The 27319-nt window shown below is 40.9% G+C and overlaps 1 protein-coding gene across 6 annotated transcripts in view; it reads left to right on the top strand.

Moving 5' to 3' along the window:
- Positions 1-27319, top strand: part of znf827 (zinc finger protein 827) — a 113392-nt gene that overhangs the window by 51920 nt on the left and 34153 nt on the right. For all 6 annotated transcript variants that reach the window (XM_037538480.1, XM_037538479.1, XM_037538483.1 and 3 more), the window contains exons 6-8: positions 17390-17629; positions 21095-21149; positions 22092-22195. In XM_037538480.1, the coding sequence (XP_037394377.1) occupies positions 17390-17629; positions 21095-21149; positions 22092-22195 (399 nt within the window). The remainder of the gene's footprint in view (positions 1-17389; positions 17630-21094; positions 21150-22091; positions 22196-27319) is intronic.

The raw sequence follows: 27319 nt of genomic DNA, 5'->3' as shown, positions 1-27319 counted from the left end.
TAGCAGACAAAAATGCACCCAGTGAACATCTGAAGCAGCCAGCAAAAGATACACTCTTGTTAACTGTCAGTGAAGTGTATAAAGTAGGATTTTAAAAAATGTAAAAGCTCAGCAGCAGAGACAAGGCTATTTTATACATCTTCACCATCCATAGAAAACATGTTTCTCCAAAATTTACAGGAGAGAGGAAAAACTTTACTTTTAATGGAATTTAATGTAAAGATATTTTTATCCAAGCAATTCTGGAGCGTTTTTATTGGTCAAGTCATCATCCAGCAAAGGACAGCTGCTCAAACAAAGAAGAAGAACAAAAATTAAAAATTGGAAGTTTTTCTGGACAGGGACAGTGTTATTGACATAAGGTTCATTATCAATTATGTTGCCAACTCGCTCTCTCACTGTGTTCATATCTCCCTTTCTCACTCTTTCTCTCTCTCCGGTCTCCACTTCTTTCTTTCTTTCACTACCTTCTTTATCTCTCTATACTTTCTTGCTCTGTTGTCTTTGTTTCTCTCTCTCTCCCTCTCATTTCTCCCTCTCTCTCTCTCTCTCTCTCTTTCTCATTCTCTCCTTTTCATCTCTTTTTCAGTTTCTCTCTCCACTCTCTGTGTATCTCCCTCTTCCTCTATCACCTCTCTTTCTCCCTCTTTTCTTTCCTCTTTCTTTCTTTCTTTCTTTCTTATTTTCTTTCTTTTACCACCATCTTTCTCTCTCTTTCTGTCTCATCTTTATCGCTTTCCTCTTCTCTTTCACTTTTTCCCTTACCTGTCTCTTTCATTCTTCATTCTCTCCACTTCCTCTTTCCTTTTTTAAGTTTGACACTCATTCCCTTTCTCTTCACTTTCTTTATATCTCACTCTCTCACTCCTTCTCTCTCTCTCTCTCGCTCTATCTCTCACTCTCTCTCTCTTTCTGTTTCTCTCTCTCTTTTTTTTTCTTTCTCATTCCTTTTCATCTCTTTCAGTTTCTCTCTCCACTCTCTGTGTATCTCCCTCTTCCTCTATCACCTCTTTCTCCCTCTTTTCTTTTTCTTTCTTTTACTACCATCTTTCTGTCTCTTTTTCTGTCTTTTGTCTTTCTCTATCGCTCTTTCTTTTTCTCTTTCACTTTTTCCCTTTCCTGTCTCTTTCATTCTTCATTCTCTCTTCTTCCTCTTTCCTTATTTTAAAGTTTGACACTCATTCCCTTTCTCTTCAGTCTCTTTATCGCTCTCTCTCTCTCTCTCTCTCTCTCTCTCTCTCTCTCTCTCTCTCTATCCCTTACACCTCTCCATGGCTCACTCCTCTTGCGTTTTGGGCAGAAACTAGAGGGTCAATTCCTTTTCATGTTGCGTAGTCAATATCCTTTTCATCCCCAGCAGTCTTCAGCCAAAACAAACCCATCGATTGCTCTTTTGGGGCCATTGGCCCAATCTTTATCTGAACTTTAGAAGACAAGGGTGACCACGTAGTCTGAGACTAAAAGGTGCTGTGTCTTGGTCTCCATCTGTCCAGTGTTGTGTTCTGGTGAGCCACTTATATATTTTAATATCTCACAGTGTTGCTGTCATTAGTGGTGATAGCATTGATTTTTTTCAGAAAAATCATTGTCAGAAGGGGTACAGGTTGAGTGTGGCATTGTATATGGATCGGGGCAGTATATCTTTTGCGTATATATATATATATATATATATATATATATATATATTTTTTTTTTTTTTCAGAAATGAAAGTGTAGGTCAGCAGTTTGCAGTAATATTGACATTTTCAGCAGACTGCCATCATAGACACGTAATATAGTTGAAATGAGGACAAACATAACAGTGCTGCACGTCCATGACAACTGATTAGTTGGCAGTTTACTTGATTATAATGCAATTTTTTTATTGTCGTACTGAAACAGTGCAACAGTGCAATAGTTTTTTACTAGTATTCAAAATATTTGGAAGCATTGTGTTCATTCAAGCCTATTTGTAGCAGTAGTTATAAAAACTAGAGATGCCCAGGATAATGAACAGAGCCGTAAGTGATTTTATAATGATCCATAAGTTCAAATAAAGTTAAAATTAAATAAAGTTAATTAAGTTAAAATAAAATTACTATCCAGAGTGATTCATATTTGAAATATGATGATCAAATTGTAGGTAAATACCTAATCAAGAGATTACTATAAATAGGTTATTGCAGTGCATAATGTACCAATGACCAAGGCTAGACATGATCTGATATCACTCAGATGTTCTTTGTTTGTTTCTATTTCATTTTCAGGCCTTTTTTGTCCAAATAATCAGAAATTAGTCAGTTATTTGTATAATCTAAAGTGATAGCCCTGCTCTACTGCACTGACAGGAACAGTCTCAGAAGATTTCCTGGAGAATATCATTATTATGAATTTTGCTTTAATTCATTTAGAAATTACTCCATCCAATGAGTCAGTAATTACATGCCTACACTCACACATCCGATCATGAGTCACAATCAATAAAAATGTCACAAGTAAGCAGCTTCTGATCTTTCTGTCTAAAAAACATGAAAATGAGTCGTCTTGAGTACTTTATTACATTAAAAAAAAAACAATCAGAAAAGGGAAGAAGTGAGGTGAAGAGAGGGAGGGATAGAGATGGAGAGAGCCTGAGTGAGAGAGATAGAGAGGGACAGAGATACAGAGAGAAAGGAAGAGAGAAAGAGCAGGGGAGAGATGGGGGGGCAGAGGTAGAGAAACAGTGGGAAAGAGAATAAAGATAGAGGAGAATATAGAGGAGAGTGAGAGATACAAAGAGAGAGAGAGGAGTTGTATATAAAGAGAGAGAAAAGGAGAGAGAGTAAGAGAGAGGGGGCAGCATTGAGAGAGAGGGAGAGACAGAGGAAGCGGGAAGGAGAGGTGAAGAGGGAGAGAGATACAGGCAGAAAGAAAGAGAAAGACAGAAGGGAAAGAAGAGAGAGAATGAGACAAGAAAGCAAGAGATAGTGAGAGAGAGACAGAGAAGGAACAGGAGAGAGAGATAGTGAGAGAGAAAGAGGGAGAGGTAGCAGAGTATAATCGAGAGATGGAGAGCGATAGAAGTAGAGAAAGAGGGAGATAAGCACAGAGAGAGGGAGGGAGATGGAGTCTATTACAGAGGATGATGGAGAATGATTCAGTGCCGTGTGTGTGTGTGTGTGTGTGTGTGTGTGTGTGTGTTTGTGTGTGTTTGACAGGCACCTCACAGCAGCTGCTGGTGTTCTCTTGCTCTCGCTGTGCTGTGACTCAGCCGTGGCTACACAGCGCCTTTTTACACGTGTGCAGCCTGGCCTCAGGTCACAACTCCAGTGTGTGTGCACGTACAAGTGTGTGTGAGCCAGACTGAGAGAAAAGTAAGAGGGGGAGTGTGGAGAGAAATTGAGAGTGAGGGAGAGAGAGAGAGACAGAACACAAGTGTGAAACAGTGAGCGAGAGGGAACACAGAGAGGGACAGAGAGACCGGACTGCTTCTTTTCATGTTTGTAAACACAGTGTGTGTTTCCCCACAGCTGCATGGTCTCTGCTGACCTCAGGTCAGTCTGCTGTCTGCCCTCAGGTGGACAGTGACCAGCAGCACATTAGCTGCTTGTTCACTTACAGCTGAAATTCACCAGAGACTGTATATGCACAGCAGGTCGAGAGAGCACCTAATTTTGCTTGCTGTAACTAAGAGTTGGGGACACAAGTCAGTGACTCACACCCGAGGCTTAAAGGAATAGTCTGGAGTCTCTTGATTTCCGCTTCCTTAGTTTATAACTGGAGATACAAGGCTAACATTGCTAACAAGCAATTAAACCCAATAGTCACCCAAATAGCCCATATAGTTTCTGGAAAAATACATTGTAAAAACTTATCTCACCCCACTAAAACTACATTTAACTACATTTACGTTAAAACTGTAACTTGGTGCGACCAGTCAAATTCTAGCAACTTGTAAACTTGAACGTAGTGGCAGTTTACAGTCAAACTAGGTTACAATTGAACTTACGTTCAGCTGGTGCAACTGGCTACTGTTGTCTCAAGTTTGAGCGGGTTTAGTGAAGTTTTGGTGATGTATTTTTTACAGAAACAATCTGGGCTGTTTGGGTGATTACTGAGTTCTAGTGTTCATTGCTCCAGTGTTTCCATGACTTCATTTGTACACTAGAAGCAAAATTTGGGCTCTAGACATGTCTCTGCTGATCGATTACATCTGAGGTAAGTGGTATTTTTTTCAGGCTGGAAAAAAAACGGAACAAAAATGACTGAATTAGTACTACCAACCTCAGTGCTAATTAAGTAAATTTGTAAAACTTTTCATTTTCAACCTTTGCCTGGGAGTTTTGTTCCCTTTATGCCCAGTCGTTAAGGCAGCGACACTTTCTGCGGCTCGCATCTATCATCACCTGGCTCAAACTTCTGATACATCATCAGAAGGGGATTTTCCAAGGCCTTTTAATATGAGACGTGTGTCTTGCTCTGGCTGTATTTTGATAGCAGTTAGAAGGGTTTATTGCTTTCAGTACAGTGTACATGTGTGGTTTTGAGTTGAGTGAATGTTTTGACAGGCAGCAGTAAAACTCATCTCCAGGTTAGCTCTACTCCATATTCGCCCTTTACATTCTGCATGTAATGAGTGGAGATGTTAAAAAAAGCTTGACTCCTGCAAGGAGAGAAAAATTTGGCTGCAAGCTGGGAAATTAGAGATCTGTTTAGTCATGTCTGAGGTGCGCTGTTTGTGTTTTGGCACTCAATGGAAACAGTTAGTGGTGTATGTGAACAAAGCTGCACTCCAGAAGACCATGCCAGTTCTGTGGCGCAGTAAACGCAAGCGAAGTTCTCGCCTGGAAGTCAAGGCTATTGCTAACATGACTGCGAGTGCTGACTGTGTGTGTTTGGGAGATTTTCAGTGAGGGAACAAACAACATGTAACAAGTATGCTTGGCTGAAATAGTGCATGTGTGCACATTTGCATATGTGAGTGCATGCATTTAGGACTGTGTACACATAGTAGAGCTGTGCTGATATTATGAGTAATGGTTGAATTATGATCCTTTTTTTTTACAATAGTGCTTCAGTACCTTGAACCAGTGCCATGAAATTTGCCTTCCTCCTGATTTCCTGTTTTTCATGTCACAACAAATGGTTTTAGCTCCTCATACAAAATGTAATATAAGACTAGGAGAGCACAAAACTTTTCATTTATTGATGGTAAAAAAAGTTTTGCAACACTTTTTCACCCTTGTAAAGAAAATATTTGCCCCCCCTAAACTTGTATAATAATGTGTACCTGACTGTACCTGACTGTTACCGTTGGCTTCCTATAACAGATCAGTGGGAATTTTGGCCCACTTTTCCTTCCAGAATTGCTTTAATTCAGCCACTTTGGTGGGTTGTTGATCATGAACTGCCTGTTTAAGGTCCTGTCAATGCATCTCAAAAGGCTTCAGGTCAAGCTTTTGAATAGGGCACTCCTTTCAAAACCTTTATTTGTTTTGAGCCATTCAAAAGTGGGCTTGCTCTTGTGCTTTGGATTGTTGTCTTGTTGCATAACCCAGCTATGCTTGAGCTTCAGATCGCAGACAGATGAGCGGACATTCTCCTGCATGATTCACTTGTAGAGAGCAAAATTCATAGTTCTGTCTACCATAGGAAGTCGCCTATGAGGAGCAAAGCAACCACACAACATTACACTACCACCACCATGTTTCACTGTTGGTATGATGTTCTTTTTGTGGAATGCTGTGTTGGCTTTAGTCCAGATGTAACAGGAAGCCCACAGAATATTATTCCACATGGCTTGAGGGTCAAAACAAAACAATACAATAATAAGCCTGAAAACAAGACAGGGTGTATAGAGTCAATTCAACTTCAAAGAATATAAATTCAGTGGAATATGGTACAATTATATTCCTCTATGTGAAGACATATATTTTAACAGGTACAACTGGGGTACCGCTCCAGTAACAGTTTAGTGTATAGACCATTTTTGTCCCCATTTTTGACCCTTTCTAATGGTAGAATCATGAATGCTGACCTCATCTAAGGCAAGCAAGGTCATTGCAGATGTTCTTCTGAGTTCCTTGATGACTTGGATTGCTCTCATTGTGACTCACTGGAGTCCCAGGGCTCTGTAATTATGTTCAGACTGATTTATTTCAATAACTTCTCATCTCTTGTGCTGCTTGTCGAGACCTTTTAACCTACTTCACATTGCTGGAGAAGTGATGTTTAGATCCAGCAGGACTGGCAGTAATAAAGCACGGGTGTTGAATTGATTCATTAATCAAGTAAATCTAGTTAATTGGTGGATTGAGTACCTAAGGGGCAGTTAGTTTTTCAGCTATAGCTAGTTGGTATTAGATAACTTTTTCCCACAGTAAATGGCATGATCTTATGAAAACTGGAGGGTGTATTTACTCAGCTTGTCTTCGTTTTATATAAAATTTTGTTTAACATTCTAAAACAATTTAGTGGGAAAAATGCAAGAACAGAAGGTATTAGAAAGAAAGCAGCTATTTTTTACAGCACTGCATTCATACTCATTGCTGTAGTTCAGTCAGTGTAGATTAATTCTTTTCTCCTGTAAATGATAGTAGCTAAAAAAGGACAGTAACTCTCGTAAGGCATTTTCTATTGCTGTAATGTACCCAGCCTGCCATCTTACTGATTGCTGAATATTCGCCAGGACAGCAATATGAGCATTTACTATAATTATCGAATGGAGCTATCATGACAACTTATAATTACAGATGGGACCGAAACCAGGTAACCATTGCATCAGTTATTGAGGGTAAAAAAGAATGATTCCAATCCATTTCTGCAGCACGTCTATCTGGAAATAGCATGTAATTACATTATGTGATGAGATGTTGTTAGCTGTGTGTTTTTTTCCTGTGGCCTAGTGGAGTGGATTAGTTTGAGCTTGATGCTTACTCATGTGTAGTGAAATTAAAGCATATTCGTTTTTAAAGTAGAAATATTATGTCAGAATGTGGCTGATACTTAAGGTTTCAATATCAGTATCAATTTAGGAACAGAGAAGTGGTATTGTGCCATCTTTACGCATAGTGTATCATTTTGTGACCCATATATCATGATGAATATCATAACATGAGCAAACGTTCAGCCCTAGTAGCCAGAGACATGTTCGGGCGCCGCTGGTCAGCTGACATGTATTGTTGATTTTCTAAATAAAGATGGGTTATCACAAACACTACAGAGAACACATTTCTGCACATTTTAATGCATAATTACTCGCAATTTATTTGCTAAAAGTAGCACATTAGGAGGAAAATAAAACATGTTTCATGATTGTACTTTGAACTTGAACTCAATATGAAATTAACTGAATGTAAGAATGGATTAGAATTGGTTAACAAAATATTTAATAAACTACGCTCCCAATTTTTTGCCTAAACAAAATTCTTAAATTGTTTTTAAATGAAAAAGTAATAGAAAAAAATCTTTATATCATTATTATTGTTTATAATCCAATATAAATGTATAAACTGTATAAATAGAAATAACTGATCAAATCAAGTTGTGTTAAATTTTGAAGTTTGGTGAGGCAGTGAATCATTTCCTGAAGAATCATGGTCAAATCATTGAGAGGTCACAGATTTTATACCCCTGTGAGAGTGTGTGTGTGTGTGTGTGAGTGTGTATAAGTGTGCATCCGGAAATAGGTCTCGTCCACTTCAGGCCACACAGCAGCACCTCTCCGCTTCACACCATACCTGCACACCATTCTGCTCCCCATAGGCTGGGTTCAGGTTCCAGTTAGTCTGTCCCGTTAGCTGCCCGGCCATCAAGCGTCCCACTGCAGCAGGCATGACGTTGGGCCTCTACAGCGGTCTGCTGTCACCATGGAAACGCAGAGTCTGCAGCGGAGGAGCGAGTGTGTCGCATCAGAGTGAGGCGACGTCCTTGGGTTAGAGCGAGTGAGGGCAGGTGGTGGTGGGGGGGTGATTGGGGGGGGGGGGGGTCCTGTGCATCTGACTCACAGCCTCATATCCACTCTGTCCTCCTGACCTGGGTTGCCTTGGCAACCCTGTGCCCTTCTCTTGGGGTCCCAGTCTGCAGGGTTATGGATGAATCCACAGGGTGATAGACGGCAGTGCTACTGCCTGTAACCAATTAAAGGTGTAATTGGTAGCCTGGGTGTAGTAGGTGTTACTCTTACACAATCGTGGTCACACTTTTATGTTGTGTTTTTGATTTATTGTGAATTAACACATTTTTATCAAATTGAAAAGCAATAATAAAAATGTTTTTATTTTTTTATCCAATTTATTTTGTTGTTTTTTGTATATTTTATGTAGTTTTTTTCATAAATTTGACAAGAGGCAGGCCAAGGGAGAGACATTTAAAATGCTGCTTTTAAAACCACAATAAGCACACTAGAAGTGCTAAATGCCAGTCAGTGACAGTTTGCTTAATGCTTTATTAATGTAAAACTCCTCCACCCTATGCCTTTTAAAGATTATTATGGTCATATGTTTGGGGTTGAAGCCCACTTGGACTTTGATCCATCACTCTGGAAAAAAATAAATAAATAGTGAGGTTAAGCTGATTTGGTTTTTCATTCAACAGTAGAAGAACGCAGCATCTCTGTCTGCCCATTGTGAAGAGTTGCATCATCCTGTTTTTTTAAGTAGGTCACCCCCCTCCACTTCTGTTCTGATCAAACCAGTTAACAGCATGTCCACTTCTCCCCCCACATCTGTCTGATGGGTGCTGGTAGCATCCTGGGGCTAATTACTGCTGCCTTGTTAGTCCCTCCACACTAACGGTGACTGGGTTTCAACAGATGGGCCCTGACGCGGAGCTGTACCAGGGGGCACACAGGCCCGCAGCATTTCAGGAGCTACTGTGCCCACCTGTGTGAAAAACACTCCATATTACCAGCAGGTTTGAGCTCTTTCTCCCCATGACTAAGACAGATCTAAAAGCCCACCTTGTTTTCCTGACTGATTTCTGGATGACTCTATACCACCCCACCCCCACCCTCCCAGTCACCCAGTGCTTTAGACTTCATCATCACACCCAGCCAATTAAAGCCATGGCTCAGTTTGAGACTGTGATTTCAGGGGTCAAGATAGAGCAGCTACAGTGGGCTGCAGGTTGCCACCACCTCACAAATCACACTTTATAATAAAATTAGAACATGGCAAAAGATCTTCAGTGTCTCAAAGGGACAATCTGACCAAAATGTAACCACTGTTGTTAACGTACCTACTTGTCTCTTACAGTGAAGCAGAAATCAGTGTTACAATAGAGAACATGGAGTACTCAAGTAAGAGATCTGATCATCAGCGTAGAATGAGGATTTTTTTTCAATATCTAACCATACATGTTCGAGCCAGAGTATACAGAAGAACTACACCCTGGGAAGTGCAAGAGGAAGTAAAGTTAGCAACTTAATTAGATTCATTTATGTGAATTTTATGTCAATCCAACTCCACATTTGTCATAATTTTGCACTACTGTGACCTGTGAAAAAATTCGAAGAGACCCATTGCAACCACTCCGTGTTCAAAGAGATTTCGAAGGAAATGGTTGAACGTGGCCATAAGAGGGTGGGGCTGCAGCATCAAAGAATGGTTAAAAGTCTGAAAGCAAAGTTTAAAGAATCTGAGGACACAAACCAAAGAAGTGGCTGCGCCCTTTTTACGGCAAGCTCAAACACATTCTGGGTGATGAGCCCAGCTTCAGTCAGTGAAGCCTCATGATGGGTCCTGTGATGCTGGTAAAGATGAAACTGAAGCTCTGGGGGCGACTGGGGTTCATTGGCGGTCATGGTTGTTAACCTCTGGATGAGCCACATGAACCAACATGAAGCATTGTTCTTTTGCACATGTGGGTCAGTTTAGGAGCATGATCTGTTCAGACTAATGTCACATATAGGCCACATTCAAAAGATACTGTTAACAGCCAAACAAAAAAAATCTGATTTGATGAGAAAATCAGATTTGGGCCTCTTTTACCTGGTGTGTGAACTCAGCCTTTGTTTTGCACTGAAAAAAATAAAACCTGAGCTTTCTTTCGGATCTCTGGTGGATATCCCAGCAAGTTCCTTTCAAATCTTAAAAGGACATAACAGTGACAACTGGTTTTCCTGCACCCTGTGCATGGGGTCATGGTGTTATCCATTAGGGTGTATAACCACATTAACTTTTACATGTTTGTGTTTTCTGCACCTGGGTACTTCATGAGCTCCATTAGAGGGGCCATATGACTAATGCTAGCTGATAGCTATAAGTTTGTAGACACCTGTGTATCCAGTGTTTCTGAAATCAAGGGTGTTATTAGGGGGTGTGTCCCGCTTTGCTGCAGCAGCAGCCTCTAAGCTTCTGCACTTCTGGAAAGGCTTTAGACTGAACGTTGCTATGTATTTAACTGCATTCAGCCACAAGAGCAGTATTGAGGTACAACTACTGATGTTGGATGATTAGCTCTGAATCACAAACATCACTCCATATCATAGTAAAGGCGTTGGATGGAGTTCTCTCACTCCACAGAACACAGTTCTACTGCGCCACAGGGCAGTGCTGAAAAGCTTCATACCCCTCTAGCTGACGCATGGCATTGGGCATGGTGACCTTAGGCTCATGTGCAATGTTCCAAAGCATCATATTCTACTGGCAGAACATTTTTATGGAGATTTTACAAGCTATACAATTGATTGCAGCAGTGCAATCAGCAGTCACAGGAGGTTAATTACGGTCGGGATTCTCAGTGACACATTTGTGCACTGCATTCTGGGTAATGTAGTAAACATTGGCGGACAAATATGTGCATTTTGTCAAAATGGTGAGACTGTGCTACAGAATACTACATAAAGCAATTAAAATATTAAATCTGCTGATTTACAGTTGTACCTGTTTCATAAAAGCTTCATCTGCTTCCACACTGTGATCGTGCTTGTGATAAACACGGCAGTGGCCTGTGGTCAAGCACACGGTGTACCGATTCTTTCTGCGTTCGTATGTTTGTCCGGACCAGGGCAGGTGTTGCATCACAATGGTGCTGCATTATTGAGCAGAGCCCAAACCCCCGTTTCTCCACGGGCCGAACACGGCTCTTTGAAGCAGCTGAACTCTTCACCTCTCTGTCTGAGCGGTCATCATACCCACAGAGAAACAACCTCTCCCTCCCTCCCTCCCTCCCTCCCTCTCTCTCTCTCTGTCTCTCTCTCTCTCTGCTCACTTTTTCTCTCGCTCAGTCTGAGTCCATCTCTCTCTCCCTTTCTCCTCTCTCTTTCTCTCTCTCCCCCTCTCGCTTTCTTTCCAAGTTCAAGTCTGTTTGCTTTATTGACATGATTCATGTTGTTAAATCATTGCAGCAGTTATCTATATAATCTTTTTCTCTCTCCCTCTTGCTGTCTTGCTTGCTTGCTATCTCTTTCTCTCTTTCCCTCTCCTTTGCTGTCTTGCTCTCTCTCTCTCCTGGTCTTCCTCTATCTCTGTCTCTCTTCATATCTCTCCCCCTCCTTTCTTCTTTTCTGTTTTGCTCATCATTTTCTTTCTGTCTCCCCTCTTTCTTTCTTTCTTTCTTTCTTTCTCTCTCTCTCCCCCACTTTCTCTCTCTGTCCCTCTTCTTCTCCCTTGGTGTCTGCTCATGCTCTCTCTCTCTCTCTCTCTCTCTCGCGCTTTGTCTCTCTCTCCCTCTCTGCCCATCTCTCTCCCCTGCTTTTTCTCTTCTTCCTTTTTCTCTTGCTCATCTTTTTTCTTTCTTTCTCTCTTTTTCTTTTTTCACTGCCTTACTCTCACTCTCTCTCTCTCCTTCTCTCTGTATCTCTCTCACTCTCTCTGTATCTCTCTTGCTCAGTCTCTCTCCTTCTCTTTCTCTCTTTTTCTCTCTCTCCACCTCTGGCTTCTCTCTCTCACTCTCTATACCTATTTTATCTCTCTACCTCTCTGTATCTCACTCACTCCATCTCTGTCCTTCTCTGCCACCTCCATTTCTAACTCTCCACCTCTGTCTTTTCTCTCCCTCTCTCTCTCTCTCTCTCTCTCTCTGTGCCCCTCAGGTGCTTGTCTCTTTTACACACTTCCCGTTTGCCTTTTTGCTCTCCACTGTTCTTTTCTCTCTATCTGTTTCTTGTTCTCAGTCCCTTTCTCTCACGTTCTCTGTCTCTTATTTTCCCATAGCTGTATTTCCCACGTCTTTCACTTACCTTTTCTCTCTCCCCTGTTTTTTGTTTATAGTACTGCTCTTTTACCTTGCTCTATGACTCTCTCTCTGTCTCTCTCTCTCTCTCCCTCCCTCTCTCTCTCTCTCTCTCTCTCTCTCTCTCTCTCTCTCTCCCTGTCTGTCCATGTCTGTCTCTTTCCTCTCTGTCCTTTCTCTGTCTATCCTTTTGGGCCTCTGTATACCTCCGTCTGTCTGTCTCTGTCTGTTTTAGCTCTCTGTGCATTGCTCTTCCGCTCTGCATGTCTCTGCACTCTCTGAATTCATATTCCGCTGCTACAGTACAGTACATCAAAGGGCACATGTGATAAGAGGACTTTGCATGTGCTGAATGGTTAATGCTGTGTGTCCCAGTGGCCGTAAGTGGCTTTTCCCTTGCACCGTTCGCTGCAGTGCTGCTCGGACATCTGAGATGGGAGAGTATGCTAATGAAACAGAAGAGTGCATAATTTCATCAGCTAGCATGTTACACAGAGATTATCTGAGTGCTAGTTAGAGCAGACACAATAGGGGTGATAAAATTCTTCAGTGCATTGTGATGCACTGATCTGAAAGTGGCAGGTAAGGCTCCCTGCAAGATCTGTGAAGCGGCACCGTACCTTTTTAAAACTGCCTCTCATACAATGTCATGGACAGCCGAACGCGCTTGGAGGAAAGCACAAACCACCACATCTGTTACATCAGCTAATAGACGCCTGCACTGACTAGCATCATCTTGAGTGATAGGGAGGAAGAAAGGGGAGCCATCCTACCCACCCAGAGAGTGAGGACAATTGTGCTGTCTTGGACTCCTGACCACAGATGGCTGTAGCATCACCAGGGATCGGACTCACAATCTCATGATTATAGGGACAGTTATGTATTGAAAACTACTACACTACTACACATATACTACAATACCACTATTTCAACTTCTTGGCTGCGTTGATGTTATTTGGCTGAAGGAGCGACACTTATTTTTTATTACATATAATTTGCTGTGATGTTTATTTAGTTGAAAAACAAAATTACATTCTAATTTATCATGCTAAATCATAAGGCTGAGCCTGATTGCAGTGATTGCAGTCATTTAGTCTGGGTGTGCAAATCTTATCTTTTTGTCATGACCATCATGTCTCTAGAAAAGTGCACAATTCAGAATAATTGAATTGAATAATTTGAGTAATTTTAAATGAATACAGCAGTTAAAAAGTAGCGCATTTTGTTATGGCTGTAAGAGTGGATAAAATAAGCTACACAGGACGAACACAGTCTCCCATTTTCATCAATGATGTCCAGTGAGAGCAGCAGTGGCTGCATGTTCCAACCAGATATCTTATACATATCATATATACAGTCAATTTCTCCACAATTGTAGCCTCTCACTCTCGTAATACTATGTTACAGCTTGATTAATCCATAGCTCTCCTGCAAGCACTGTCCAGCCTCCTGAAGGCATCAACCAGTGCTAACGGTACAGTTACTGCTATTACTGTATCAGTAAATTCACCATGGTACAACCTGGATACGGTTTTATCAGAGATCCATGATAAGGATAGGTGTCCTTAAAAGTTGAATGAAGGAGTTACAGGCATAGGAACAGTGTGCAAGCTTCAGGTTGAAAGTACAGACAGTTCAAAGGGTCAAACTATGAAAATGTATTAAAAGTGTTGAAAAATTAGTGCCATAAATAATTTATTGCATGAATCTGGTAATAACATGTTATCTTTGACATCACTAGTATTTTTCTATCTATAATTTAAGTAGTAAAGTCCTGCTGAGATTTGATATACAGGCAGTGCTGACATACAAGAAGTACATTTGAAGTAGTAGTGTGTGCGTGTTTGTGTGTGTGTGTGTGCTAGGTGATGGGTGTGTAAGTGCACATGGCCACAGTGTGTGTGTGTGTACGCTGTAGAGGTTAAGCGCAGGCCTGAGGGAGCTCATCCACCCGCAAAGCTGTAGATAGCAACAGCTGGTCAGCCTCACTTCAAATGAAGATGTAGCCCATAGAGCTGTAGAGTGTGTGTGTCTGTGTGTGTGGGTGGAAGGAGGGATTTGCTTGTTGTGTGTGGGGTGTGAAAGAACTTTTTTTTTTAAACTCTCCCAAAAAAGTGTACAATAATGGCAAGTGGATGAGGATGAGGATGAGGATGAGGGTGTATGTTCAAAGATCACTTCCTTTTCCCTGCCATTGTGAGTGCATTGGAGAGCAGTTAGTGACGTTGGTGAACCCGAGGCGAGAGTGCACGCTTGTGTGTGTGTGTGTGTGTGTGTGTGTGTGTGTGTGTGTGTGTGTGTGTGTGTGCGTGTGTCTGTCCCCTCCGTAACCCCAGCCCTCGCGCTGGCTCCAGGCACCTTATTAAAGGATTAGCGAGCTGCTGGTTGTCAGTGTCCCTGTGTGGTGTTGCCTCCTCCAGCTCCCGACACCTGGGCACACACACACACACACACACACACACACACACAGACTGTATTCACACACTATCTAGGTCAGATCCAGACAACAACACAGGGACAGGCCCCGCCCAGCAACGCTCTCACGAGAGAGGAGGGGTCAGGGTCACTCTCAGGCTACAACTGCCCTAAAACTGCAAGCTCCTCCCACATACACTTACTACACACATACATACCCATACATACACACACACACACACACACACATTTTTAGCAGTGTGTACCATATGTATATATGTATATGTGAGAACTTATATATAATAATCATATGTCTCATGTATATTATATATTGTTTTTTGTCTGAAGGAACTTTTGCATCATATTTTCACATAATTTTAGAATACAAGCTGCCCTTTACATATCTTAAAATTGATGAACGGACCCATAGAAATCTTGTTACTTTGACATTCATTTCAAAGTTAAGAATACTTTATTAATATATATGTAAATATGCAGAGTTCCTTTGCAGAAAACAGTAAACGCCATTCTTTTAAAAATCAAGCTGACAGTTGTGAGTTATTCTTAATAATCTTAACACATTCTGACCCCTAAATACGTTTTGTCACAAGTCGGAATTGTCAATTATCAGGGCAATGAAGGTTCACTTTTTATAGCAGAAACAGTCGACTGCCAGTGCTGTTCTTGAGCACAACCCCATAAATCTGTTCACCCAATCAACGCACAGTGTTCGAGTCAGGTGACGCAGCACTGTTTAGGTGGAAGCTCCCTACTTTCTTCAAAGTGCAGGACACAGGTCTCTAAATAGTGGCTACTGCATCTAAACAGAACACAGTCTGTCTAACAAAGCACCACTTTAAATTCAGCCATGTGTGCACAATTCATATTGGGCATAAAGTGCAATATTTGAATGTCAAACCCAAATTTTCATAACTCACATAGTGCACTATGTAGGGAGCAGTGAACCATTTGAGATTCAGCCATAGGATTTTCCAAGGTCTGATCTTATATATGTTTAATATTGCCCACTAATGGGCTGTTTTGTTGCAATTTTCAACATTTTGAAATATTTCAAACTTGTATCAATTTTATTGCTTTGTTTAATACTGAAGCATGAATTGACCATTGCAGTTATGTTTTTGCCCAAGAACAAAATATAAATACAAAAGCAAATTTTCACTGAAGGTCAGTAGTTACCTGTATTTTGAGGCATTTTTACTTAATTCAAACAACCCGACTGCAGTTTGATTGATGTTACCTGGAATGCACAATAAATAAATAATTTATGAAAATGCATTAAAATGGAGATATGCTTTTGCAAATGAACTCTTCATATGTTCTCTGAATGTAACCCTTAAGTCTTAAACTCAGTCACCAAAAAACAAGTGATATCATTCTTTCAGTTTATAAAGCTTTTATACAGATCTCCTCTTTTTGGCCCTGTAGATTAGCCCTGTTTTTCTCTGTATAGCTCGTATATCGAAAATGTGTGAAAATGAACTAACACATGCATGCACAGGGGCCTCCTGCTCCACTGATCAGGACTGCTTACCTCGGAGCCACAGATGCCATCTACCATCCTGCTATTTATAGCTCACTATTTGTCTAACTTTTTGAACCGATCTGATAAGAAGGGGCAGGGAAAGGTTGCAACACGCTATGAAGAATTCTGGAATGGTCTCTTTTTTCCGTCTCTCTCTCCTCTTCTTAGAGCTACCACGAGCTTCTTTATTTTCCGATATCAGGACAGTCAAGCCACTGGTTTTCATTAAGACGCTCACTGAACCGTAGGAGCTCACTGCTGCTTGCGCTGTTTGTCTCTTTATGGCTTTGCCATCTCTTTTCTTCTTCTCTTTGCTTAAAGTAATGTTTTGGCCAAAAAACAAATATTTTACTCTTACCACAGATGCACTTGATCAGCCAAGGCATAAAGTTTGCTGTTGTAGTTTTATACTAGAGCTATGAGGATAATGTAGCTAACAAGTAATGAAGGTTTACACCAACTAATTAGCATCATGCCAACTGCGTGCCTGAATCATGACATGGTTGCCTCCGCACATCGGGGAAATTTGGTCAATTTAATTTAAAATTGATTTCACTTCAAGTCAAATCTTCTGGGTTTTGAGATGACCAGTCTGGGCACGTCCCTCCACTCAGCTTCTTGGCTGTCTGTGATGCTCACACATGTGACTTTCTGTATGCTGACCCAACACTAACATGAATAATTACATGGTTAAGCAGCTGAGCATAATTTATATTTGATATCCTATAAGAAGAGACAAGATAATTGAACATCATTGTCTACTTTCTTCAGATTCACAGTAGGAACATTTCTTTTCGGAGAAGGTAGACAGCCACAGCCACCTGGAGTTGTGTGTACATCACATCTATCAAGTATTTGGTAAAATTAGCGCTTCTCTGTCTGTGTGGTTTAATAATCACATCAGCACTCAGACTCAGCAACTCCACACAAGTGTGATGCGCTTGATGACTCAATGGAGGCCTGGTGTGGATTTGGCCTATGTGGATATGCACTCGATTAGCTCCATGGACCACCATCAGTTCACATTGTGCAGCTTATTGCAGTTCATTTGACACATTTAGAAATACAAAAAAAAAAATTCCAATTCAAGAGAATGACTTGAAAAGTTTTTCTTGGAAGATCTGACAGAAGGTGGCAGACAGGAGTGATGCTATGGCAGATCCACTGAATTTTGATTGATTTTCATTTTGAACTTTTAGAGTTGAAATGAATACTGAATACAGCAATGCTGAAATATTTCATAGTATCCCATAGACAGATAACTAAATGTGGTCCTGTTGTCTGATTGGCCCTTTCCAGAGAACAATAAGGACACCTGTCTCCAGAAAGTGACGGTGAAGGCGGAGCCCATGGAAGTGGACCCACCCTCTGAAGTGGCCCCTCCCCCCTCTCACCTGCTAGGCTTCAGCACTTTAGGGGCATGTGAGAAGAAAGAGCCAACGGCTGGACTCCCAGAGCCTCTGCCCCGCCCCCAAAAGGACCTCTTCTCCCAGGACATATCGGTTAAAATGGCCTCCGAGCTGCTCTTCAAACTGTCTGGTGAGTAATCTCGCAAAGCCAGAAGTTAGCATTTAAGTTGATAAACAAAGATTTCCCATGACACTGATAAAAAGGTGCATAGGAGTGCACAGTGGGGTATAGCTAGGTAGACTGTAACTGACAAGAAGCTGATGTTTGTGGCAGTCTTAGTGTTCAGAGGTGAATTAATTAATAAAATTTTAACATCAGTAAATCATAGCTACCAGGTGGTCATCGCTTCCGACGGCACAAACAGATTGGTTGAAAAGCATTCCTATTGTAAAAAAACATACCGTTCTCACAAATAACAGCATGTTTTTTTGGTGTTTTCATTCTGTTAGTTGCCGATTGCTGAAGCTGGATTCATACTGCATGCATTTAGCCTAATCTTGGCCTTGATTTGCCCTGTCTGACAAATTTTCACAATCTGAAGTGATGGTCGGGAGATTGACACCACATGATCTGTGATTGACACCACAGATGATTCGGTGGATTGAGAGAAAAAATGAGTCAATCTTTTGTCCCCCAGTTGAGCTGTAAAATAGAACATTTTTTAATGACATAAAATGTTCATGAGTGTGAGTTGGTCTATGGTGTAATTAAATCAGAGATTCAGGCAACAGCCAATTAGAAAGCAGGAGGAGAGAAAAAAAGATAAGAAGCGGACAGCTGAGACAGAGGAGCTGCTTGTTGAGTTCAAACAATTAACAATTTCAAGTCAGCAGCCAGTTGACAGTAAAACATCTCTCTAGCTCTGACTATGATATCCGTGTTAACTTCATATTCATCTTCAGTTTGCATTTTCACTATTCTTGTTTGTGCATCAAAGCAGAAAAAGGTCTAATCCAGTTGAACTTTGTGTCACATGATAATGGAGGAGTACACTATATTGCCAAAAGTATTGGCTCATCTGCCTTCATACGCATATGACATTGAGTGACGTCCCATTTTTAATCCATAGGGTTTAATATGATGTCGGCCCACCCTTTGCAGCTATAACAGCTTCAACTATTCAGGAAAGGCTTTCCACAAGGTTTAGGAGTGTGTTTATGGGAATTCTGACCATTCTTTCATTCACTCTGTGCAGGCCAGTCAAGTTCTTTCACACCAAACTCGCTCATCCATGTCTTTATGGACCTTGCATTGTCCAAAATCTCTTCGTCTGCTGAAGCATTAAGATTTCATTTTACTGGTACTAAGGGGTCCAGCCCAACTCTTGAAAAATAAACCCACACCATAATCCCCCTCCACCAAACTTTACACTTGGCACAATGCAGTCAGACAAGTACCGTTCTCCTGGCAACCACCAAACCCAGACTCGTCCATCAGATTGCCAGATGGAGAAGAGTGATTAATCACTCCAGAGAACACGTCTCCACTGCTCTAGAGTCCAGTGGTGGTGCTTTACACCACTGTATTCGATGATAACAGAAAATTCTGTTAATGAAGTTAAGTGTGTGATGTTCTTTGTTTTCAAAGGCTATTAGGATTTTAAAAGTTATCTAGTGCTGTACCGACTGCTTTGCATCCAACATAGGTATGACTGGAACAAGACAACCTTCAGGTTAATCTGGAAAGTACTGACGTAACAAAAAATGCTGTTTTATGGCTGTATGCATGACAGCTCAGTAAAGTTGGTTTTGTGTAAGATTTTCATTAGATAATCAACTTTCTTCTCCTCAGTCTCATGAAATCAATGCCCAAACCTGCTGAAACATTACATTCAGCAACATATACCAGTGGGTTGTAGATGATTGTGTTCAGTCTTTCTTGACATTTATTTCACAAGATGTTGAAGAGAGAAAGTCAGATTTCTAGCAAATTTCCAAAAAAAATCACATTACACACTGTTCATAACGCTAAAGGGTGCTGCCTTTTTGGCAGAAGGGGTTTGCTGGTATCAGAGTATATATGATCTTTGTGGCTTCTTTGCTTTACTTCTTATTGTTTATTTTGTGGAATTGTTGTGTAAAGGCAAATAAGCACTCAAAGTTATGCGTTATCACTAATAAGATGAAGAATTTTGCATGGTCATGTATGTAAATGTATTCATATGCATATGTACATTTGTGTTGCTTACTGGTATTTATTTTTGGTTGCTCACTGAATGTTACAATAATTTGTGAACATTTTTATACTGAAAAGTATACTGTGCTACTGGTGCATTATTTGCTAGTTTGGTCTATTTTGTTGTAGTGGTATCAAACCATATTATACATCACAGCTTGTACACTCTGGTAATATGAAACATCACCACTTGTATTTACAACTTTGTCAGATGTTCAAGAGCAACTTTATTGTGGTAAATTCATGAGTGGACACAGACCATCTGAATACACTGATATATCAGATAGCCCTTGAACCTCTGTGATGTAGCCTCTGAGGCTATGACTATGTTGGCACTTGTCTCTGATTGGGCCTTTCTAGAGTGGCCCTGAGAGCCTGAAACGTAAGAAATGGAGGGCGTATATCTCTCGGCCTCATGTGGAGTACAGCGCTCTCCAGGGCTGTTTATTTAGTGTACAGCCTCCGCGGCAGCGAGCCATGGGCTTTCTTCTGCTCCTCAGCCTGGCTGTTGTGCCGCAAGGCTGCAAGAGGAGAGGATGTTTGTGGTGTTAAATGATGGCAGGATTGGGCTTTTCAGTCAAGAGCACAGAGAGGATTAGCAGAGGCAAAGCTGCCCCCAGCACTTGCTTTGCCAGTTACGGCTCTCTGTTTAAATGCCATGTAGCACCTCTGAAGCTTTAGCGAGAAATCCTCCACCACCACTTCCACAACATATACACACACACACACACACGCTCACACTATTCACACGATCCAAGTCGAATCTCTGAAGTGTGTGTCTGTGTTTGTGTGTGTGTGTGTGTGTGTGTATCTATTTGTCTTGTTCTCAAACATTCTGGCACACTCTCTCTCTCTCTCTCTCTCTCTCTCTCTTTCTCTCTCTTTCTTATCCCACCGTTTCTCTCACTCTCTCTACCCTCTCTCTCTCTCTTTCTCTCTCTCTCTCTCACACTGCTATCTCTCTCTCTTTCCCTCTATAGCTCCCACTGTCCCTCTCTCCCCCTGTCTCTCTCTACATCTCTGGCAGCATCGTCATGGCAACCCAGAGAGCCCTTCCGTCCTCTGTGAGTCATGTGACAGAGAGGGTGTCTGAGAAAGGGGGCTTAGGAAGTGCCACCTAGAGATTCAGGGTCATTACCAGCACCCCTCCAGATAAAAAAGGGTGGGGAGAGACCCCCTCTGTTCTGCAGATACAGAACAGTTGTGCTGGAAGCGCTTTAGGTTCTGTACATGCTCAGCTAATTTTGCTCATGTTTTTAGTGAACTTTGAACTGTCGCTGTCTAATGGCCTGTTTGCTCTGGGTTTGAATGAAAAATGTCTGCTTTATTAGAATAGCTTTGTATCTGTTGTTTGTACAGTGTTAAAAAAAAACCCACACAAGCTTAACCTCCACAACCCCTTGTATTTTTCTCTTACAGAAAAAGTAAGCAAAGCTAACGAAAACAAAGACAGCACATCGTTCGGCATTAACAGGTGAGTTGCTGCCATTTGCCATTTCTGCCATTGTAGTTAACCATAGGGATGGATATTTCTGGGCTGTGAGTATTTATAATGTATTAAGAATTATGTAGTACTGCGCAAAGATCTAAGGCATCTGAAATGCAGTACAGACATTGGTTTAGTAAAAATGCTAACTTTACAATAGATACAATCACAATGCGTTAGCTTAACCATTTCCAGATTTCTCCTCCATGAATTCTAGTGTTTACAGTTACCACCCAGTACCCGGTTTATCTGTTCAGTTCTTCATTAAAATAAATCAGGTGCTGCTGATGGAATTTGACAAAGTTATACAATGTTTACATATAAACAGTCATATGCAAAGGTTTGGGTGACCCTGTTCAAGTTACGTGTTGTTGATTTTAACATACTGGGAAAAAAAAAAACATGAAATGTGGACTGTACAAAAATTATGGCACATTTGAAATGTTTCCATTTTTTCTGATATGTTAAACTTAACAAATAAGCATAAATTGTGCACTAGATGTTGCAGAAAAATGGCAGTTTGCTGTAGAGGATGTGTTAAATTATTTTCACTTAGAAAATCAACAGAACATGTGTATTGATTGCAAACTTTTGCACGAAACTATATGACCAATCAATTAATAAGAATGGACATGCCATTGACTGACTGGGGAAACTGATACTGAGTGTAAGTTGAATCTTTGATTTATGTTTACAAGCCATGGTTTGTGTTTTCAGGTACTCTTATTCAGGGCAGCATACAGTGGGAAGGGAATATAACACTAGGTTACCTGCCCAAAGACTCGTATTGGTATAGCAGTGATGTTGTTCCAAGTTATTGGTTGTTCTTGTCAGTATTTCAAAAACACTAAAATGTCCAATTCATAAGCAGGTAATATTGTCATCAACATACATCATGCACCGTTATTCAACCGTGCTATCTTTTTTCAGCCCTTTCCTGGACGACCGCTTTAGACAATCGCCCTTCAGCACACGTTCAAAGAGCTCTTCCCCAGCTGAGGCCAGCTCGTCTGCCAGAGCCGCCCACCAGCAAGGTAAAGCCCCACCCTCCCGCTCTCTTTCACCTAAGCAAGTACTCACATTATAATACAGTGAAATCATCACTGGAACAAAACCTTGTATCTTTAAGATGGTAACTTTACATAAGGAAAAACATTCCTAACTTTTAACTTAGGGATGCGTATCGTATCGTAGAATTGGACAGAGCTTTATATTTGACTTTGAACTCATATTTGATGCTGTATTTATTTTACTTTTGTTTTTATATCTTCACATTTATTCTTTTTCTGCATTTTAAACCCTGTACAGAGTGTTACATTTTTCTGTAATGCTAATCCAGGTGGGTTTATTGCCAAATTCTACATTCTAAATGTACTGGCATTAATATATGTATATGAAAAATATTTAAAAATGACATTGACCTAAAATTCCCATATTGGGGCAACCCTACCTTTATTGGAAGCAAATGTAATGACATTTTATTTATTTTATTTTCTATTGATTCATACATACTGAAATTTTGACACAAAGGGCAGAAATCATTTCCAAATCGTAGAAAAATTTAAAAACTGCAGAAATGGAGAAAAGATCTTGTCCCAATAGCGATGTTTTATTTTTGTTTCATGTGATTTGACCAGGGGTGCCCAGAATTTGCCTGTGACTGTAATAAGTGTGTGTAAAACTAATAGATTAAAAGCTAGTGAAACCAGTGCTATCCTGACAGACAAGTGCAAGGCTTGTATAGGCCTGGTTTAGATCTAGTCTTTAAGCTGCTTATTTGGGCTGGTGTATAGGGTGCTGCAGCCGGCTGCCCACCAATTATGACCTATGCGGATTCCCACGCTTCGGTGTGAACTCCTGTCTGCTGCCAGGCTCCAGAGCTCCAGCAGGCCCTGTGCTTGTATTCACCCAGCCTGGAGGCCTCAGCGCTGGGCAGCTGCTGCTCTCTGCTCCCCTCTCCTGGCCCCTCTGGCGGAGGGTAATTAGTGTGTGCCAGCCTGGCCCGCTTCCTTACACCAGTTAATGAAAAAATTATTGGGTTTTTCATGTCCAGGGTGCCCTGAAAGTTAATTTGCTGAACACACACACACACACGCATACACACACGCATGCACACACACGCACACAGTGTACACAACTGACGTTCGCATGGCCATGACCCCAGTCTGCCGTTCACTCTCTCTCTTTCCTTGTCGTTTTCTTTTCTAAATGTTTAACACCTTTTGTGACCTGGTGTGGGCAGTAACTCCCACTCCACAGTCAAGACAAAGAACTCTTTCAGACTTTGTTTTATTTTCACATAACCACACAATCCATATTTAAAAACGATCCATACTTTGTTTTGTTCAGTCATAGAGGTATATATTTTTGCCTCTGTGTGCGTGTGTCGCTTTTGTGGCCATAGCTCTGTGTATGTGTGTGTGGGTGTGTGGGTGTGAGGCTTTTGTGTGTGTGTGTCCCTGCCTCTTGCCGTGGGTCAGACTTTTCCATGAGTGCCAGGGCTGTCTCCTCTCTCCTCTCTGTCTCTAATAATACCAATTAAATCATTAAGCTCTTGAGGACCTAATGCACACACTTTAGAGCTTCTGTTAACCAGGCTGGCCCAGCAGGTTTGTGACCTCTTCAAACCCTCGACCTCATGCTCACCTTTTGACCTAAAACTCAGAAACAGCTAGCTCTTAAAGTTTTTCATCTGCTGAACATGAACCTTTTAAGAAGCTCATGAGCTCAGCAACTATTACCAGCAGTCAGGGAGGGAGGGAGAGAGGAAGAGAGAGAGAGGAAGGAGAAGAAAGAGGGAGGGAGAAAAAGAGAGAGTGAAAGGCCCAGGCCTGGGTGATAAAACAATAACAATAATTATCAGATTCAAACAGGTATTTTTAAGAAAATGAATACTCTGTTGTTATGCTCAGTCTGGTGTTAGCAGCAAAAGCTTGAACTATTTTTGACTTCTACATTAGGACCCAGTCCCTACCCGTTGTTTTCGAATGTCACTTTGCCCCTTGGAGATATAAGGTGTCGTGTTTGAAATCTTCCTCTATGAAATGGGACCCTCAAATAAAAAAGAACATTACTTCATTAACAGGCTACTAGCGGTGCTTTGTAGGCAACCCTGCCAGTGACAGCAGAGGAAGGTAACCTCGCTTCTGGTCTTGAGTTAAATTTAGGGTATTATATGCTTGCAAAGAGGGGGGATGCGATAATTATTTATTATCCCCCAGCCCTAATTCTTTGGTGATATGGAGCTGAAGTCAGCTGTTTCCAATGGAGGAGCAGTTATGTTCAGGCATCAGTACTGCTAGACTTTTTAAGGTGAAATGGCATATTTTACTAGCTAGCGACCGAGACATTAGCATACTATTAGCGATTTTTTATGATTGAACATAATACATTGTAATGACATTAAACCAAGACAATACAATTATTATTGTAATTTCTTAACTGAGAAAATACTCACATTTGTGGGTTTCTTGCGCACCCAGCTTGGCAATTTTTCTTATTTTCTCATAACACTCTGTTTGGAGTGTGCCTCTGAAAAAACTTCCGTTTGGAGGGCCATGTAGCCCTAACACTTTGCCCTACCGCTGTATCTCAACAAAAATCGGGACACCCTACCCTTGGAGGTGACGAAGGGCTAAGGGCTAAGTGGTAGGGGTAAGGGGTGAAATGGGATTGGGCCTAATTGTGGACCCTTTGCTTGCTAAACGAGGAGGGAGGTGAAGTCTAGTCATTCATCAGCAGGACAGTTAGCTTGGTATTTTAACTCATGAAATTTAGAAGAAATCATCTCTGCACCAAAAAGGTTTGGGACAAAAAAGGTTTACATGACTTTGGCTGCATGGAGTTGGTCTGGTAGTCTCAAATCAGCTAGAAAAAGTCTTTTGTTTTCTCCGGTATTCAAGATATTATTCAGGCTGTCCTAAATTTAATGTAACAATATTTCAGGTAACGTTCAGCCATTTCTGTTGATCCATTTAGAAATAAATCTTCACACAATGTAAAAGACAGCTGATGTGATTTGAATAGTATTAAAAAAACAGCTGAAGAGCAGTGACATAAGTATTAAGATGAAATAGCATGAATAGGGTCATTTTTTACACTGTTGCAGTGAATGTTTGGTAGTTGAATACTGATATTCTTGCATGTATTCTATGTTTTGGAAGATTTGTAAAAATAAATGACATTTAGATATGCAAATAAGATGTTATCATTAAATATGCATACATTTGCACGTTAAAAAAAAAACAGAACTTAGATGCTTATTTTATTGTAAAGACACAAGCCAGAGATTTCTTTTACATAACAGATCTCTGAAAACTCATTCCTTTATCGTTTAATGACAAAAACACAATGCACTATTATTAGAAGGTGTTTCAAATCAAAGTAGTTCAAAATCCAGCTATGAGCAAAATATGTAGGAATTATTGCTGTATTATACTTCAGGATAGGGTTAATTACAAATGACTGCATGTTTCATGAATGTCAGTATTCTAACAGCTGAGATTTTTGGTTCTAAATGAGGAGAAATGTTAGTTTTCAAGTAAACTTTTTTATGAATAGGCGTCAGATGTGCACTAAACAAAAGTAGACATATTTGTAGTTAAGTTCCACAGGAATGAAGCTTGTCAGTGATGCAACACATGATTGTGCCTAGAGTGATGAGCCTTCATTTTTCTAATTTCCATCCGTGTCCTCAGTCCGTCCTACCTCCCAATCCTTTCTCTGCTCATCAAGCAAAGGGGTCTCAAAACTGGCAATTACTGATATCAAATGATATGTAAAAATATGATTTGTGACCATATCACTCAGCCACCAGACAGAGGACAGTGTGAGAGGCGCTGACTGGCACCCAGTATGCACCACAGTATACAGACCTTTGGTACATTGTGGGAAGGTGCGATCCCTCCCTCTGTGGTCCTCGTGCTCCATGTCGTGGTGGAGCAGGCTGTCAGAGCAGCCATTCCGTCACACAGCCACTGAGTCATAGGCACAGGATCTTATTGGCTGTGAGTCAGCCGGTGGCACCGTGGGCTTCTTGGGTGACTCCACTGATTCAGCACCCAATCCAACTTTCAGAGGTACACACTAGAGAGGACAAACACCTACTGCAGCTGTAATTAATGTTCACCTAACGAGACTAAGAGGTGGGGTGGGGGTGCGGATGGGCTGGAATGATTACACACACACTGCATAGTCATGCCATTATTGTAGTTATTTAATTAGGTGGTATTCCTAAACCAATCTGATTTTTAAGACCAGCTCAGCTACTTCAGCACAGGACTGCAAATACAGTATTAATGCGTTTGATTCATTCTCTGATGTTCTAAAACGTGGGAGAGGTTGTTCAAGGTCACAGATCTTTTACACGCTGGTTGATAATATGCTGTCTTGCTTAATTAAAGTGTTGCTGTGTAGCAGTGAACACTTGTAGGCAGTTTTGTTATTTAACTTTTAACTATTTTCTGTTGCCTCAGAATAAGACAGTTATACTAATCATTCTTTTATAATTGATAAATAGATAACTTAGCAGAAACATCTGAACAAGCTGGTCGCACAGCTGTTACTGCACAAACATGTATTTTTATAGCAGCAAACTCTTAATAATAAAGGTTGGTAAGGTTGGTTTTTGATTTAGATGTATTATTATAGATAAAAAGGGTCCTTATCCTACATTTTTTTTTGTATTTTATTTTTTTAATTTTTTTTTTTTTTTTTTTTAACCTGGGGGGGACTTATAACATTTGTATAGGTTTATGTACTAAAAACGCTTTTAGCTTGTTCAGTTGGCCTGAATGCATGTCTTTGTGCTATGGGAGGAAACCCAAGCAGGCACAGGGAGAACATAGGGACTCCACACAGAAAGGATGCTGGTTGCCCAGGAGGGGAACAGAACCCAAGCCTTTATTGCTGTGAGGTGACAGCACTACCTACTATGCCTTTAGGACTGATATGTGTAAATGAGCTCTGTTCTGATTACCTGCCCTGGATTGTATCTCATTCAAAAAGCAGTCCAGGCTGAAACACTTATCAGTGTGAATGGGTGGGGCTAAACTGCTGTAGGGTGAATAGGCAGATATATGTAAATGCATTGTATTTTGTGACATAATACAAGCAATGAATTCAAAAAAGGCTTTTTTGCAGCTTAGTTTCCATATATG

Source organism: Pygocentrus nattereri, chromosome 5, assembly GCF_015220715.1.
Source record: "Pygocentrus nattereri isolate fPygNat1 chromosome 5, fPygNat1.pri, whole genome shotgun sequence".
NCBI classification, from domain to species: Eukaryota; Metazoa; Chordata; class Actinopteri; order Characiformes; family Serrasalmidae; genus Pygocentrus; species Pygocentrus nattereri.
The sequence above is the reverse complement of the archived record's forward strand: the minus strand, read 5'-3'. Positions and strand labels throughout refer to the sequence as shown.